This window comes from Passer montanus, unplaced genomic scaffold (assembly GCF_014805655.1).
Source record: "Passer montanus isolate IOZ18808 unplaced genomic scaffold, ASM1480565v1 scaffold18, whole genome shotgun sequence".
NCBI lineage: Eukaryota > Metazoa > Chordata > Aves > Passeriformes > Passeridae > Passer > Passer montanus.
The window spans coordinates 9527352-9544888 of NW_024365381.1; the positions used below are offsets into that span (position 1 = coordinate 9527352).

At 41.5% G+C, this 17537-nt stretch overlaps 1 protein-coding gene across 3 annotated transcripts in view; it reads left to right on the forward strand.

Moving 5' to 3' along the window:
• Positions 1 to 6: 6 nt before the first annotated feature.
• The window catches only part of RGS6 (regulator of G protein signaling 6), a 262968-nt gene continuing 245437 nt past the window's right edge, over positions 7 to 17537 (forward strand). For 2 of the 3 annotated variants that reach the window (XM_039705210.1, XM_039705212.1), the window contains exons 1-2: positions 7 to 245; positions 14446 to 14550. In XM_039705210.1, the coding sequence (XP_039561144.1) occupies positions 14467 to 14550 (84 nt within the window). In that variant the 5' untranslated portion in view covers positions 7 to 245; positions 14446 to 14466. Of the gene's footprint in view, positions 246 to 1024; positions 1276 to 14445; positions 14551 to 17537 lie in introns of all 3 variants that reach the window. The other variant, XM_039705211.1, reaches the window with a different exon arrangement.

Sequence of the window (17537 nt, forward strand, 5' to 3'; positions counted from 1 at the left end):
GCGAGGGGCCGGGCGGGGCGCGGTGAGCCCGCGGCGCTCTGGTCGCGGCAGATTCGCCCCGGCCGCTGTGCTCGCCGCAGCAGGAGGGGCGCTGGGGAGAGCGGGAGGGTTTTGGAAGAGGCGCCCAGAGGAGCCCCGGGCTGACCGCCGGCCCCGCCCGCAGGTCGCGCCATGCTGCGGGCGCTTCCCCGGCTCTGAGGAGAGGAGAAGGGGCGCCAGGGGACGGCGGCGACGCGATTGCTAAGGTAATGGAAGTGGGCTGCTCTCTCTCGCCGTCTTTTTTCTGCTTATCCGCATCTGTGTGGCGAGTGGCTGTCACTCGGCTGTGGGCTGGCAGCGGGATCCCCGTGCTCCCGGGGTGGGAGTTCGCTCCCGGTCGGTAGTAGCGGGCAGGTGCAAGGCGTGTGTTCTGCGTGTGTGTTACGTGGGTGTCTGTGTCTGCCGTGCCCTGCCCGGGCCGTGCGGACCCCCGAGAGCTCCGTGGCTGCGGCTCGCCCTCCGGCGGGGTTCGGAGGAGGGGGCCCGGCCTCGGGCCCCGGCCCGGGGGGTGCGTGGGCGCTGTCCGGGCCGTGCGGGGGTGCCCCCGCCCCGCGGGGCGCGGCTCAGGGGACGCGGTGTCCCGGCAGGTGTGCGGGCAGCGCAGGGGAGCCGCAGCTCGGTGCGGACGCAGGACAGGTTGTGGTGCCCAGAAAACGCAGGTCTTTTCGCGGAAGGACGAGGGGGAGCAAGCGCTGGGGTGCAGCTTGAAGGGGGAGCTGGTGCCCTGTGGGAAAACTTGGAAACTCTTTCGCTTCGGTAGCGTATTGCAATAATACACTTCCATCCGCCGACAAAGTGCGTTTGCGTGAAGACAGATTGGTGTGTGAGAGTAAAGCTGCCAGGCACTCTCCTCCCAGAATCTTAATCTCCTGTGACACTGAAAGCATCTTCTTAGTCACTAGATGTGATGGCATGAGTACAGGAGTGTGTTGCAGGGCCAGTAAGAAGCTTCAAGTGATTTTTTTTTTTTTTTTTCCCGAGGAAGATGCTGATTTTTGTATAAATAACGGCACGCTGCCGCTCGTACGCTGCAGACGTAATAGCAGCCAGGGCTGCTGCTCCGAGGAGCTGGCTACGCCTGTGGCTCCGGGCTTGGCGTCCCGCCTGCACCGGCGCTGCCCTCGCTGGGACGGCCGGGGTAAGCCGGGGCTTCCTTCGGCTGACCTGTGAGGGACTTGGCAGAACTGCATCCCAGTCGTAGCCTGTGTGCTACGTGATGCTTCCCTGAAGTCAAAGGTATGCATAATTTGCTCTCGATTGAATTATATTTGCTGACTGGCAGTGTATAGGGATTGGAAAGCAGGAAAATCTGTCTTGGATCAATAAATTCATACTGTAAAACTTACCTTTGTGTTGGCATGTTGCAGCAGATATTGCTGGTTTCTCATCCCAAAGAAAGCTACTTTTCCTCTTTGTTTCTGGAGGAAGTGCTCTGTGAGCTGTTAGTGTGGGATTTATTTTTATTTTTGAATAGAGGTATATTTGATATTGTAAGTTTCCTTTTTTATTTTTTTTTTGTAATGCCAGATTTATTCTAAGCTTGCAGATCAGAAGAACTAGGAATTGTTTACTGTGGGGTTATGATCTATAATACTTTCTCACCAGCTGATTTGGAACACTTTCACTATTCTTCCTTGTAAATCTGCTTTAAAAAGAGGTCAGATGCTGAAGAGCAGTTATTGGCTTAGGGGCATATTGTTACAAGCACAGAATAATAGTGTTCATTGCTTGAATATGTGTGTGAAATGCTGAAGAAGCTGTTTAGACTCAGCCAATATTGACTTTATTTTTAGATGAGCTGTTCCTTTTTCTAATGACCTGACTGATAGAACAATTGATGACAAACACTCCAATTTGCTTCCTAACTGGCTACAAGTGTGATGGATTAGATAGCCATCTGTTTTCCATTCTGAACTGTATTAAAGGAAAAAACAGTGACTTGCTACACATCTTACACTGAAATTTATGGTAGAAGAAGATACTGCTGTTCACCTGATTTTTCTGGTTTTTCTTTTTCCTTGCTAGCCTTCCCTTCTGAGAAAAGTTGCAGCAGGTTACTGCATAGAGTAGTTGTCAATGCTGCTTACCTTAGTTTCTCTGTGACAGTTCCTGTGGTGCAGGTAGTACAGATACTTGTTTTAAGCAGTGATGCCCAGGAGTAAGACGAAAAGGTGTGTCCTCTTAAAGCAGCAGTTACCTCCTTGCCTACCACTTGCAAGGTGTTTCAGTGTCTAGAATGTAATTCTGGTGAGCACACTGGTACAGCAGAGGTGAGCAGAGCACATTTCATTCATGGCAGTAACTGCATTTGGTAATGCCTCTGAGGCAGCTGAGGAAAGCTGAATGTATGGACAGGAAATGCCTGGCTTTGTTGTCGTCCATTCGAGCAGGCAAGAAGGGGAGAAAAGGAGAGGGCAGTCCTGTCCCAGCAGACTGCAGCAAACTAACAGATGGCAGGGAAGAGAAGAAGCTAATATATGTGGAGTAGCAGGAAGAGAAAATAGCTGCAGTGTGTTGTTTTACATGGTGCGTTGGGATGCTGTGTTAGTCTGTGGTGAAACTTCGGGATCTTGCGGTGCCGTGGCTCAGGCTTCCTAACAGAAATACAAGGGTGTTGTGGGGTGATGATTTTTTTGTTTCCTTGATAATGATATGAGTCTTCAGTTTTCAAGAACGAGGGGTAATTAACTCAGGGGCTTTGGCTTTGGGGTAATTAAGGCAGGAACTTTGATATGTAAATCAAGCACTCCAGTTGTACAGTGGCAGCAGAACAAGGGCAAACTGCTCTTCCCATGCCCAATGTTACAAGAGTACAGTTCTGCCCTTATGATGGGTTATTGTATAGTTTGTGCTCATTACCTGGAGCTTCAGTTTCTGGAAGCACACCTTGGCTCTCTGGAGGAGATATTGTAGGAACAAACAGGTCCACTTCACTGAGCAGCCCTGGGCTATTTCAGGTAACAAATATGCACTTAATTGTCAGAACTGAAGTGCTACTGTTTCCTCCTGACACTCTTTTCAACATCTTCGTGGCTGCATTATTATTTATGTCAATTCACACCATGGCATTATAATTACAAAGAAAACCTGGGTAGAATAAGAAAATTATGTTGGTGATTTGGAAGAGTGCTTCTTCAATTCAGACTTTGAACTGCTGTCCCCAGTGCGGTGTAGGATAGCACTCTGCCTTGTGAAGTTACCAAGCAGCATGGTGGCCCTGTGCTATTACTGAAGGTGTAATAGTACATTTAACCCTGTTCATTTGTAGCTTGGTCTGCATGAGACAAGCTGACCAGAGCTGTGCTGGCCAAGCACATTTCAGAAAGTGTAGGTGGTGATGGTGGTTTTTTTCAGAAGCATCTGGTCAGTCACTTTGTTCCTGTGGAGTTACACATCTGTCTTCCTCAAGCTACAAAATTTCCTCTTTGCATCTTTGAGCACTTATATATAGTTGCACATCTTGGTATTCTGAACTGAATTATTATGTTCCTACAAATCCAAATCTATTTTTTATTTCCTGCAATTTCTGCCTCCATTCTTCATCTTTTAGCTTTCTGTCTAGTGACTGTGAGAGCAATACTTGCATTTTGGTGGTGGTGCATTTATAGGGGTTTAGAGGTGGCTAGAGCACTTTGAAAACATTGCCGTATCTTTATATCTTTTAAAAGATAATAATAGATGTATTATGGAGAGTTCTAAATGGTTTGATTGCAACTTTCCCTCAATAATATAGTGGCATTTAAGGTTTATACAGGATGATATTAGTGTTAGTGTATCCACAGTGTTTTTGTAATTTCTATAAGTTTTACCATGAAAAGGCATTTCCATGATTTCAGTTAGTGTTTCCAACATATTGTGGTGACTGAGGAATGAGATAATTTCTGTTGTTGTGCTCTATCTATGAAGAGGAGCAAGAAAGAGGAGCTAATTTGTGTTTTTCTTGTTGGTTGTCAAGCTCTAGAACGATTGTGGAGTCAAGAGAGACTGCTGCTACCCACTTATGTTGCATCAGATCTCATACTATTTTTTAACATCTCTGCAGCGGGTGGCAAAGAATGTGGAAAGAAGGAAAGAGAAGAAGATTAAAATTTCAGTGAGCAATAAGGTTCTGACACTGACATCCCAGGAGCTCTGCATTGTCGTGCTGGAAGCAGCAGTGTATTCCTAGACTCAGCAGCACAGGTTTGCCCCTTTGCCTGCACAGGGGTGGTGAGCACCATGAGGCAGTGAGCAGGAATTAGTGCTGCACTTTTGCAGGAATCTTCAGTTACACACTATAAACATTATCCCGATGGTAAAGAACAATATTTCATCTTCTTCATTGTGCTCATAGGATCTGGCATCAGCAGTGAAAGGTTCATGGGATAGTTAGGACAGTTTAATCCTCATGCTACAGGCCTACTATGCTATGAGGATGTGTATTGTTAACTAATATATGTTAACTAATGGCTTGAAAGTCAGTGTTTAGATGTCCAATTTATTGCTCTGTCATTTGTTGTGTGAATGTGGGAAGTCACTTAATTTCACCGTGATTTAATTTATCATTTTGTAAAATAAAATACTATTTGCTTGTGTCACAGATGAGCAACTAGTTTTAGATTGCCTTCATCAGTCTAAGAGCAATCTGGAAGAGACATGTATTAGTTCAATTAAACTAACTGTCTTTAATAGGAATATTATAGTGTAGCAGTAGCCAAGTATAGTACGTATAGTCTATGTAGCCTGTATTGGTATTTGTAGTGCTTCAGATATGGCATTGTGAAGTTCAGGTTAAATGAACCACAGCACTGGGATTTGTAGGCTTTGCTGAACTGTGTGGATGTGTGGTGTTTGGACTTGAGCTAGCTAATTCAGGAGTGGCTTAAGTGCTTTTTACATTGCAATTACTGAAGTGATTTGTGTGTAATTTGCATCTGAAAAGGCTGTGTGCTGTTATGATAAACAGCAGGGCAGTGAAATCACAGTATATTGCATCATGTCCTTGAAGTAGGTGGGATACCACCAGTTGTGTTCATTTGCACCAAGGGTATTTCATGGTGCCACATCTTCAAGGACACCTGTGCTTTTGGGTAGCAAATTTCCTATTTTATTTGATTGCAAGGGTACTTGCAATTTTCCATCATCTTGAGAATGAACAACCAGCAAGAACTCTCAGCATTTTGGGGCATTTTAAATGAGATTATGCAGTCGCTGATCAATGCGGGGCTGGATTGCTTCTGTGAACTTGCATAAGATTGCTTGAAGGGAACTTCATTTCAGCAACCTCTACTGGGAACAGAGAGTTTAGGTGGAGTAAATCTGAATTTGGAATCTAACAAGCACTGAGGCCTATGTTTTGTTTGTTTAGTTTTTTTATTTTATTTTAGTGTTTTCTTACCAGTCTATATTAGAACATCCATTATTTTGTGCATCTTCTCATTCAATTTTATATTTGAATCAATTTTCTTCAGTTGTTTTCAGCTTACAGGATACAATGTATCCTGTAAGTGCAGACCATGCCCCAGAAGTAGCTTACTGTACTTGCAATTAGTATTTCCTATGGTATGTAAAGGCAAGGCACTTTCAGAGATGGTGTATTTGATGGACCAGCTTCAAAGAAAAGGATGCTCTTAGCACACCTTAACTGATCCAGTAGAAGATTTATATTGTAGAATAGATTAGAAGTCTACCCTCAAGCTCTGTATTATCAGTACAGTAACTAATTTTCTACAGGGAATGATACTGACCAATAAGTTGGCATTGTTGCAAAACAACAAAATACAGATTCAGCTTTGTAACTGCTGCTCCTTGCAGGCTGATAGTGCTGAATAATTACTGCTGTAGTTTGGGATCACCAATTCACATGAAGTTCAAAGTTGAGCTATAGCTATCTCTTTGCATTTCTAAATTTATATAGCACTGACACTTGTTTTAGTAAAATATTCAGCATATACTTGCTATCACATTCCTTGTAGCTATCCTTGGTAACAGCATGTTGGCTCAGAGCCTTTCCAAGAGGCCTTGCACTCGCAGCAGTATTATTTTATTGGAAGGGAGATTGATTACCGGTGAATGCTGCATTTTTTTTCCCCCTGAATTCTTTGGAAGAGGGGTGGATGTATTGGAAGCAGTTTCTTCCTCGTATAACATAGTTCTGGTCCATTAAAAGTAAATTTAGTATGCAAGTGTCTATTTTAACAATTGATTTCATAAAGGGAAAAAATTGCCTAGTTAACCAGCAATTTGTATGTCAATATTCACTACAGTCCATCTCCATTCTATTTTTTCTTCTGGTTATCTTGAGAAGTCAGGACCTAGTCAAAGTTAGATGCCAAAAATTACTTTATATTGACTTCCACCCCTATATTTCTTGGATGTGACATTCAGATCCAGACAGTTTTTTTCAGCATTCTAGAATAGCTAATAATATGTGCAGATTTGGAAATATATAAAATCAAAATGGAGTGTGTGGCAACCTGGGGAAAGGGGAGAGAAGTAATCCCCTTCTATGGCATATGAAGAAGCAGTCTGGTCACCTGCCAGGTGACTGAGGCAGATTGCCAGTGGCTCACACAAATGGAACAACTGGAACTGTCCATACCGAGAGCTGTCTGTTAGACAGTAACAGCGTGAGCACTAGCACAGGTGTCTCAGATGGAGAGAAAATTGCTCAAGACCATGGAGAGAACCCTTTTGGGGGTGGTGTGAAACCTTGGTGATCCCTGATTAACAATATTCTGCTTAGACCACTAAACCGTTAATATTTACTTTTCTTTATTAACCGATGTACGTGATTGGGAACAGCAAATGATTGGTGAGAAGTACCTACAGGCATCTACACATTAGATTACTCAGGGGCTGAGTTTAAACTTCTGTGTATCTGCAGGAAGCCAAGTGACTTAGATTGATGTCTGAGAGCTAGTTTGGTCTAAAAGATGGCTGTGTTCATACTGCGTATTCTTGGCCAGAGGGGTCTCAGACCTCTGGCTCTGCGCTGATACCTCTGTGGCCTGAAGATACAGTGATTGTTGTGGATGGTTTTCTTTTCAAGTACAATGTTTTAAAAAAAAAGTGAGATTGTCCTGCAGCCCACCAGAAGGATGAGGTTATGCACTGTAGGACTTGGGACACGTTGGGAAGCTGTACAGTTGTAGGGTGTTGCAGAACCTATTGGGAGACTGATGCAGACATGGATAAGAGGTAGGAACCCCAACCTTGTGTAAGATGATCCATGCTGACTCTTGAGAGCAAATGCTGATGGTGGAGAGCTGTGTTCCCAAATGTGTGTCTGCTTAGGTTTGGAGCTCTACAAAAGAGAACAGCAATTAAGCACTGTGGGTGATCAGGAGCCCAGAGCTTGCTCCCTGCCCTAGTTCTGTGTGGAAATGTAGACATGCCTGTAGTATGTTCTGAGGCAAGTTTTTCACAGGAGAACCACTTAGTTATGGAAGGGCACTGCATCTTTAGGAAATGTCTGTAAGAGTAGTAGAAATGGAAAATCCCAGCCTTCATCAGGATCCCAGGTTCCCTAAGAAGAAGAAAAAGGGGGTGTCCTGGAACTGGGTCCTCTCTTCCTGCTCTCTCAGAGTAAGTCAAAAGAATCTTGGCTTATTCCCTGGTCTAGATGTGTGCCCATCCTTCCTCCTGCCAGTTGCAGAGTGAGAAAAGTGTTGAGCTCCGTGCTTGGATCATGGATCTCCCTCTGAGCTTGTACCTTAGAAAGAGAAGGAATGGGGTCCTTTAGAGCCCTTGAATTTTCCCAGTGTGAACAAAACTGTTTTCCCACAAACAAAGAGGAATTTGTTTGGCAAAAATTTCAACATTAAGTGCAGCTGCTGGAAATGTTTATACTTTGTTCCTTAAAAATGGCAACAGACTGAGAATTGTTGATAGTACTGCAATGCTCACCACTTGTAAGGAGGGGCAGAAGGTCTGGGATAATCTTCTACTAGGAAACTATTTTCAGAGCAACTTCAGTTACAATTTGATATCCAAAACTAAGGATTGAAGGGTTTTTAGGTGCTTTGGGAGCTATACTTCACTGACTGAAAGCAGATTTCCCTTTCTGCCCCTCCACTGTGGGGGAGCAGGGCCATGGTATCCAGGGTAGGGCCAGACCTTTGCTCTGTCACTGTTGACTGTGGCATGGCTCCCTGTGTGTAGCCCTTATGTCCTCCTCATTAGGCTCAGGGGAGGACATACCTGCACAGTCTTGACCCACTGGGCATGGTGGTGACCATGTGTAGCTTCTGAGTTTCCCAGAAAAGTACTGGTGAAGATGGTGGAGTTTTGATCTCAGCTCCAGTCTTCCTGGCTTTGGTCCATTCAGATGGGTGTTGTATCCATTCCTCTTTGGAAAGTTATTTCACTAATTGTGTGGGTTTACTTCTGAAGGAGGAGTAGAGGTGAATTTTGCAGTGCTTGGACTGAGCTACACCACTGAAAAGCAGAGGATATCCCAGGCAGGTCCTGGGGATCCACTGGCTAGTGTATTCACCTTGGTCAACAGGATCAGCTTAATGATAGGCTGTATGTTGCCTTCCAGGATACACAACTTGCATGGCATGCCCAAGTCCTGGTTTAATGAAGTAATAATTAACCAGAAAAAGAACATGAAGACAAGTATTTCTTCCCAGTGCAATTTTAGAGAGATTTGTGTAATGGATGTGAAATATCAACTTAATATTAATGGAGATGAATTTAATTCAGCGTGATTTTTCCTTCCATCTCTTCCCTCCTGTCACCTTAATAATGACCTGTTTGATCTAAATATTCTAGCAGATCAGGTAGAGATTTTTTCTATTAGGTAATTATAAGATCAGCAAGGCATGTGGTTATATGATTTCTCAGGCATATGAAAAGTCATGTAGTCTAGTTGTAGTTCACTAATTAGAAAAAAATTGCCTAGATATTAATGACATGAAATTGTAATTTACTCTATGATTGTGTGCTAAAGCACTAAATCTCTCCTGATTTGATATTAACACTACATGTCAATTATGAGCTGCCCTTGAAATATATTAATTACATAGCATAAAGGTAATTTTCACATATTGTCACCCAAAATTATATTCTGAACAGCTGAACAGTCCTGATATATATCTCCATGGGAATTAATTTAGCTGGTTCGGTTTTCTGTGATTCAGTGTTCCCCTATTTTAAAAAGTGATCTTCTTTTATCTCACCTGTGCAAGAAATGTTTTGCACTGCAAATTTTGCATATTGAGTTTACAGTGTATTTATTATGATGCAGAATAGGAATTGACTATGACCTTGTATTATTTTGTTAAATCCAGGTAATATTTTCAAGAAATAGTTTTGCAGGATTTCTTCTAATGTATTTCTTTCTTTCTTTCTCTATTATGTAAAAACCCCAGAGTCCACAAGGACATCTAGATGTGTAAATTTCTGTGGAACACATGGGCTTTTGTGTCTGTAAGAGGTTTCTTACAGCAGTCTTGTTTCCAATGGTCTTTCTGACAGCAGTCAAAGTGTTTGAGAACACTAAGGGGAATCTCTTAATTTACTGTTCAGATGCTTTCATCGAATTTACACATACACAGAGATTAAATGCTGGCAGTATTTATGGATTAAAATGTAAAGGTGGTTTTCCTTGAAATTTTCTAATTACAGTTCTGTATAAGAAACTCTAAAAAGATAAACTGGAAAAAATTATTTTCTTGATTTTCAGAGCATATTTTTAATTGGTTATTCCACCTTAAAGTTCACTCATCCTTTCATGACATATGGGAGCCTTATCTCTGCAGCTTCTGGTTTTTGGGAGAGTGAGGAGCCTGATCAGATAAGAGCGAGAGAGAGAACTCTTACTGTGATTCAGTGCATTTTGTCAGCATCTGCCTGTCTAATCCAGTGTGCTTATGTTTCTTAGGGGAGAAGCAGAAGTGCTCTATAATAAAGAATAAAATATAAAAAGGAAAAAAAATCAGTGAGAGGAGAATGTACCCTCTCTTTTAGCATATTTTTGGTAATATTTTTCAAAGGCTTAATAGGCCATCTTATCCATAAAGAAGAAGTTAAAGACTGCTGATTTTGTCCTTCTGTGTGGCAGAGTGAGAGAATGGTTAGCACAAATGGTTTTCAATTTTTATCACTTTTGGTGCTGAGGAGTCCAGATTGCTGAAAGCATGGCTATTGTCAGAAAAACAGCTGTGGGAAAAAGGCGTCTTTGAGCATGATATTTGAAATTTAGAGATGATTTATTTTTTTGAAGACATGCATTTGAATTTAGATTGCTGGTGTGTGGCTTCAGGCTGGGATGAGTTAGCCCTGATAATACAGCAAACTGCCCAGAGGAGGGAGGAGCTGACAGCACTGTTCAGATAGTAACTGATGAGGTTCTTAGCTGGAGGCTGTCTTAAGTAAGCTAGAGGCTTGTTAAAAAAAAAAACAAAAAAAACCAACAAACCAAAACCAACAAACAACCTACATAAAATCTTTGTTTTCACTATTCTCAGCTAAGTGTAGCTTAAATTTCTTTATAAGCTGGATTCACTTCTGGCTGATACATCACAAATGTGTTTAGAGAAAGATTCAGAGGACAAACTGTTTTCACTCTGTGTAGTGTTGTATGACTGACTTCCTGCTTGCATCTGGAGTAGGCTGGGCTGACAGTGGGGAAAAAATTGTGTAGGTTTTTTTGGTTTGTTTCTTAAGAGAGGACTGTGCAAATCAGATGTGGACTTTTACATACAATTACACTAATTAAAGGGTTGCAAATGCAGCATGTTAACATTGTAGTAGGGTAAAAAAGCGGTACTTTGACTGTGGGGAGTCTCATTTCTGTTTGCAGCAGGCAGCTCTCTGGAGAAGGATATGGAGATGCTGGTGGACAAGGTGTCCAGCAGTGCCCTTGTGACCAAGAAGGACAATGGCATCCTGAGCTGCATTAAGAAGAGCACTGCCAGAAGGTGCAGGAAGGTGATCCTTCCTCTCTGCTCAGCCCTGGTGAGGCCAGATCTGGACTGCTGTGTCCAGTTATGGACTCCTCAGTATAAGAGACATGGACCTCCTGGAGCAAGTCCAGCAAAGGGCTACAAAGATGGAAGGGACTGAGCATCTCTTTTGTTAGGAAAGGCTGAGAGCTGGGCCTGTTCAGCCTCAAGAAGAGACAAGTGAGAGAGGACCTCATCAATGTATTTAAGTATCTGAAGGGAGGGTACCAAGAAGGTGGAGCCAGGCTCTTCTCTAGGGTGCCAAAGCAATAGGACAAGAGGCAATGGGCAGAAACTGATGCATTGGTTGCTCCACCTGAACATGAGGAAGACCTCCTTTACTGTGCCAATGAGTGCCCACTGGAACAGTTGCCCTCAGAGGTTGCAGAGTCTGTCTCACTTTTGGAGATACTCAAAAGCTGTCTGTACTCAATCCTGAGTAATGTGCTGTAGGGAACTCTGTGTGAGAAGGAAGGTTGGACCAGATGACCTCCAGTGGTCTCTTTCAATACCAGCCATTCTGTGGTTCTGTGAAGCAGTCCTGCATCACTGGGTGCCGAGCTCCATTCAACTCCCATATGTTAAAAAGCACAGGTGTAGTAGAATCCATGGGACCCAGCATTGCTGTGCTTTCATCTTGAAGAGCCAAGAACATGCCCATGTCATATCACTGTCTGATTTTATCTGTAGTTTTTCTTGTAGAATACCAGTGAGAAAGACTTCTGTGCTTTTAAAAAGGGTATAATGGAAAGAGAAAAAACTTGGAGAATGGTCAGAGTCCTCACAATTCCTCAGGTTCCCTGGCTTGGCCTGCTAAGGCTCATCACAGCAGCAGCAGTGTCTGGGCTGTGTGGAGGGGATGCCCAAACTTGTCTCTGCTTCACACTGCACCTCAGTCCTGCCTTGTCTCCAGCCTTGTTCTCTGAGATGTCCATCTTGCTGTCACTCTTGCAAAGGTGGCTCTGCTCCTGCTGTTCCTGGCTGAAATCCAGCACTAGATGCGGGGCACTCATGGGAATCACATTTGCCAATTTATGACTTCCAACAACAGATTGGTTCACTTGTATTGATTACCTCATGTAGATGTTATGTAGGTCTATGTGTTAGGCTTCTGTAGATCTTCAAAGTTAGTGGCTCCCTCAATGTCCCTGTGAACAGCATGCCATCTACTACTGCATATTGTACATGATGTTATTGTCTTGTTGTACTGGAGTAGATGAAAATCTTCAAGAAGTGCTATGGGGGAAAATCTGGAAGTACCAAAAAAGATCAAGTGAGCTGACAGTATAACAAGAACAACAGAATTTGTAAATGTGGATGTTCAAAGTGAATAATGCAATGAGTAAGCACAACTAAGTAATGCTGCAGAGGGTTTCTCAGTTAGAAATTGTAATTTTGTTCTTTTTAAGAGTGTTTCTGAGTTGAAAGTTAGTTGCAATTGTTTTCTTTTAAAGCATGCATATAAAATCTCACATAATGTAAGTGGCGAATGTGGTCTTTATATACTGCAGGTGAAGCTGAAACTTGTGTGACTTGACATATGCTTTCAACTCTGCTTTGTAATTGACTTCAGAAAGTTACATAAAATCTCAACCCAGTTCCTGCTCCATTCAATTGAGTGATGATAACCTAGAGCCTAATTCTTCAGTGCCTTGAAATCATGACCAAGAAGTATTGTGAAGATGCATATTTGTGGAAGTAATTTGAAGTGCTATAATTTGAAAATGCCTTACCCTTCATCAATTGCGCTGTTTAATTGTTTCTACATCTAATAATTTTGCTTAGAGAATTTATTTCATTTCCTGTTTAGCTCAGAACCTGGTGCAATGGTGTAGTGTTTGTCTTCTAGGAAGACATGAGGTTTAATAGGGGTTAAAATAAGTTTATTTTGATTTATTAAATGTATTATCTTTAAATATAAAACAGGGTCTAAATTGGTCTGAACATGCCTTTAAAGCATGATCTATATATATTGTTTAACTCAACTTTGAACTGTATTACTGAATTTCCAAATTGGTGTATGCATGTACATATGCATTTTTGCCCACTTGTGTGTGTGCATGCATACCTTATAAAAGAAAAAAAATGAATGCCTCTGGATTGATGTAGATTATTCAACCTTGGTTTCTTACATGTTTTCTTAAAGGGGATATGTCAGCTGCTTTTGGCTCTAGTGATGGATGCCATGTTACCACTGTAGCCTTTTCACTGCTGAGAAAGGACAGAGCTGGGATGTGGTCTGAGCTTGTCTGATTCTAGGCTCTTGACTTGTCCTTGGGAGCTGATAACTGACAGCTAGAATGGCTCAGGGATGTATTATACATATAATTGCATGCTATGTATGTATATTATATGCTGGGGCACGTTGTTGCCTGTGGCAATGTGAAAGAGGGTAAAGGAAGGAATAGGAAAGTATCTTTTTCCTTAAGTAAGGGAGACAGTCTAATGGTGAGCTGTATTTTAGAAATTAACACATAGGTTATGCTTGTGTGAACATAGATTTTTTTTTTGTTCTCAGTTTTTAATGAAATACGTTGAGATGGGATATTTCAGTATTTTCAATGTTAAAGAAATTGAACTTGTCAGACAGTTTTAATGCCAATGTCTGTACAAGGCAATGTTACTTCTTAGGTTAGGAAAGGTCACCACACGGCTCCACAGCAGCCTCTAATTTAAATGTTACTTGTCAAATGTGCTGGTGGAAGAAAAACTTAAAATATAGCATTTGACTGCACCAGGCCCCCCCCCCTTTTTTTTTTTAAATAATGCTTTTGCCTCAAGGATGGCATGACCTGGAGGACATGAGGCAACAGTTCCGGTTCTGTGCTTCTAGAAGATAAGGAGTATTGTGTGGTTGTCTGCCTGTATCCTGTTACCTCTTGCTGGCTGTGTCATGAGAAGAGGTGAGGGAAGCTGTTTACTCCGAGCAGGCAGCCATGCCTCCCTGGTTCTTGGCTGCTGCTCCGGGGTTGTGGAGAGCTGGAAGGGGCTTGGTGTCTGCAGGCGAGAGCTGTCAGTGTGCCTGACAGTCTGCTGCACCCGCCTGTTACAGTGGGGTTTCACTCTGCCTCACAGCAAGGTGCCTTGGCTTTTCTTTGTAGGTACCTCAAAGCTTCTGGAACAGTCAAGGCTGTTTGTGCTGTATAGTGAGGAAGGGAAGTGTGTGAAGTATTAATTGGATAGTCTTCTATTGAATAAGGGCTTATGATAAAAGTTCAGAACTGTGGGAGAAATGTGTGTATGTGATGACCCAAACCACAGCTGTGTGTGACTTGGTGGTCCTTGTCCTTGGGATGTTATCCCATAAACCAATGAATTCTGACACAGTGTGACAAAATCCTGCATGGGGTGAAGACCCATGGAGTGTGATTCCCTCTGTACCATCCTTGTATGTCTGCCTGGGAGGCAGTTGCATGTCCTTGCCATGCTCCATTGCAGCCTGGAGTGATGCTGACTTTTGCTCCTGTCCTTGCAGTCTGAGCGACGAGAGGCAAACATGGCCCAAGCACCCACTGATCCGAGTAGTGCGGAAACTGCTGACCCAGAGGAGAGTTCTCCAAACATGATAGTCTACAGAAAGGTAAGGATTTGGACCTGTGGCAAAAATCCTTTTTCAGTGTGGTTGGCTCGTAAAAGAATCCCATGCCCCTTTTGAAGTCAGAGATATATTTGACTGTTTGGATGCATAGCTGAGAGTTTTCAGAAAAGTGTTGCAAACTATAGCATTTGAGAGCTTGGAGGTTGAATTCTGTTCAGTGGAAGCACTTGAGGTTGTTAGTATGTATTATTTGATGACAAGCTAATAACTTGAAATTTGTAACTTTTAGTCATATGACTTCAGGTAATCGTTCAAGTTTACTGCAGCTAGATAAAATAAGCGTACATATCTTCCAAGTTCTATCATACTAAGCACAAAGCAGCCTCTATACAGCAGTCTTTCAGTACTTTTTTTCCTATATTCGTACTGTGTTTCTTGTTCAATAATTAGCAGTTTGATTCTTTATAGGTCATTTTTCTTACTTCCCATGCCTTGCTTAAAGGAAAAAAAAGAGTGTTTTCTCAAGTGCTAGGGAAAAATGAATTAGACAAAGGTGAAACAACAGCAATGCATGATGTTAGAGAGCATTTTTCCACCATGATAAAATGTCTTATTCTGAAGTACTTTGGAGGTAGCATAAAAGATGAAGGAAAGCTATCTATTGACCCATTTGCAAAGGCATTCTTTTATTTTGGGGTAGGTGTATCCTTCATCTTGGAAAATTAGTATTTTTGTAGTTTAATGAAATAATGTAAATACATTTTATTTAGTCTGCAAAATATTTCTTATGTAGTATGCAGATAGAAATTTCTAGCACAGCTTAAATAAGCGACTATTCTGTTAACTTAGGGGCTACACTGCTAGCTCAGATCAGGTTTCCTTGTGTAGTATGATCCTGGGTAAAATTACTGAAATGTGTTGGAGGTACACAGTTATGTTTTCTGCTTGTTTGACTGCAATCTTGATGACTTTCATAGTCATGAGAAAATAATTTAGGTTTTGTATGGAGCATGAGTTGTTTAAAGTGTTACTTTTTGATATCCATAATTTTGGTTTAGTTGTTGTGTATTTGGTTTGGAATCTGGAATTGTTAACATGGGAAAAATTTCAGGGTAATGTGTAGGCTTGTTTGTTTTGAATGTGTTATGAACACACTTTGGCTGCTAATTTGGAAGTAGCACTAGTTGGTTAGTCAGATTATTTTTTTCCAACCTGTTTGTTGAGAAGTCCAACACCCCAGTAGGCTGAAGTAGATACAGGATGTGAAGAAAATGTCTGGTTGCATGATCTAGAATTAGGGCATTAAATCTGTGACTTTGCAGAGTATCCACTTACCTGTTCTTGAAAACATTATTTTATTTGTGTGCCTCACTTTCTGTTCATCTCGTGGCATTACTAATTTAGGATTTCTCCATTTCTTTGCCTTTCAATATTTCCTTATTTTCATGTAGAATAGAGGTTGTGAGTTCTATGGTATATTCATCTCGTGGCATTTCTACTTTAGGATTTCTCCATTTCTTTGCCTTTTCAATATTTCCTTATTTTCATGTAGAATAGAGGTTGTGAGTTCTATGGTATCAATGGGGAATATACTCATACCATTTGATTCATCTCTTCTTACTGGCTTTTCTCTGATGTCAGTATTACCAGTCTTTCATAATACAGTCACCTGTCAAAATACATAGTTGTCTTTTAGAATAGCATGCCCCATGCATTGTGCCTGTATTGTCAATTTTAAGCTAACACATCTGTTAGGTTTTTTTGCTGAGTGTTTCTGTTGCTTTGTGAACAAAAACCATGGATATTACCTATTTTTGAGAGTAAATTTTCATTGGTGATTGACTTCCTAAATGTAACTTACATTATTTTAGATATTAGTTTGAATATTGGTAGTTGGTATTATTTGATATTTTGATATTAGTTTGGTATTAATTATATTTATTACACATCAATTTTATGTTCCTTAGTGTTGAAAAATCATATACAAAATCTGAGACAAGACTATTATTCTTTTGATTATCTCTGCTCTCTTCAAATGAATGTTTAGCTCTTCATCTTTCATTTGCTTTCAAATGGCTTGATTGCCAGTAATGAATGAGAAAAACACTGCACTGGACTCTCTGAAATATTGAACACAGTCTGCCAGAATACCCTACAGTTCAGGGTTGGTACTGTGTCACAGTAGAAGGAAAGGTTTGCTTCTCTCAGCAGGGATTCCAAGGTGCAATTGTAGATCCCCCTTAGGAAGAAGAAATAAGGGTGGTCTTTAACATTGGAACCACAGTAAATCCTGCTCTGAGTGTGAGCTGTTTTGTTGCTTATCATAACTGTCATGTTTGAGGGTTTTGGGGGAGAACTAAGTAGAACCTGAGATTGTTAATACTTTCTTTAATACTTTGTTTACTGAGAGTCTCTGGGGTCTGTTTGAAGTTCATGTTCCAGCAGCTTTTTTGTAGCCTGGTTTTCTTTTAGTCACTAATGAAAGGTAGAGACATTTAGAGGACAAACCAGACTTAGGTGGTATTGAGTGTACCTTTGGACCAACCTCTCTCAGTTTTCTTTATGGAGAAAAGCCTGGAACAGACTGTGCTCTAAGTGGGATGGGTTTTGGTCATGCAGAACAAAATAAACTAATTTATTTTGACTCTAGACTGTGCTTTCTTTAGGTAGGTAAAACTAAGTGGGAAGGGTTTTGGTCATGCAGAACAAAATAAACTAATTTATTTTGACTCCAGTTACTTTATGATATTCTCTATGGACTCCTGCAAGCAAATGAATTCTAACTGCTTTGATTGCTACAGCAGATGGTCTCAATGAGATAAGTCTTACTTTCTTCTACCTTCAGTGTTAACCTTTCAGGTGTTGATATTTATCAATTTGTGAGGTACATTATGTTTTAAATCCAGGATACTCAATGTTGCTCCACTGTTTCGGATGACACCTGTATGTGAATTAAGCAGTGCAGATGCATTTGTTACAGTAACCAGTGTTTAGGATATGATTTGCCTCAACCTACCCTTGTTAAGATG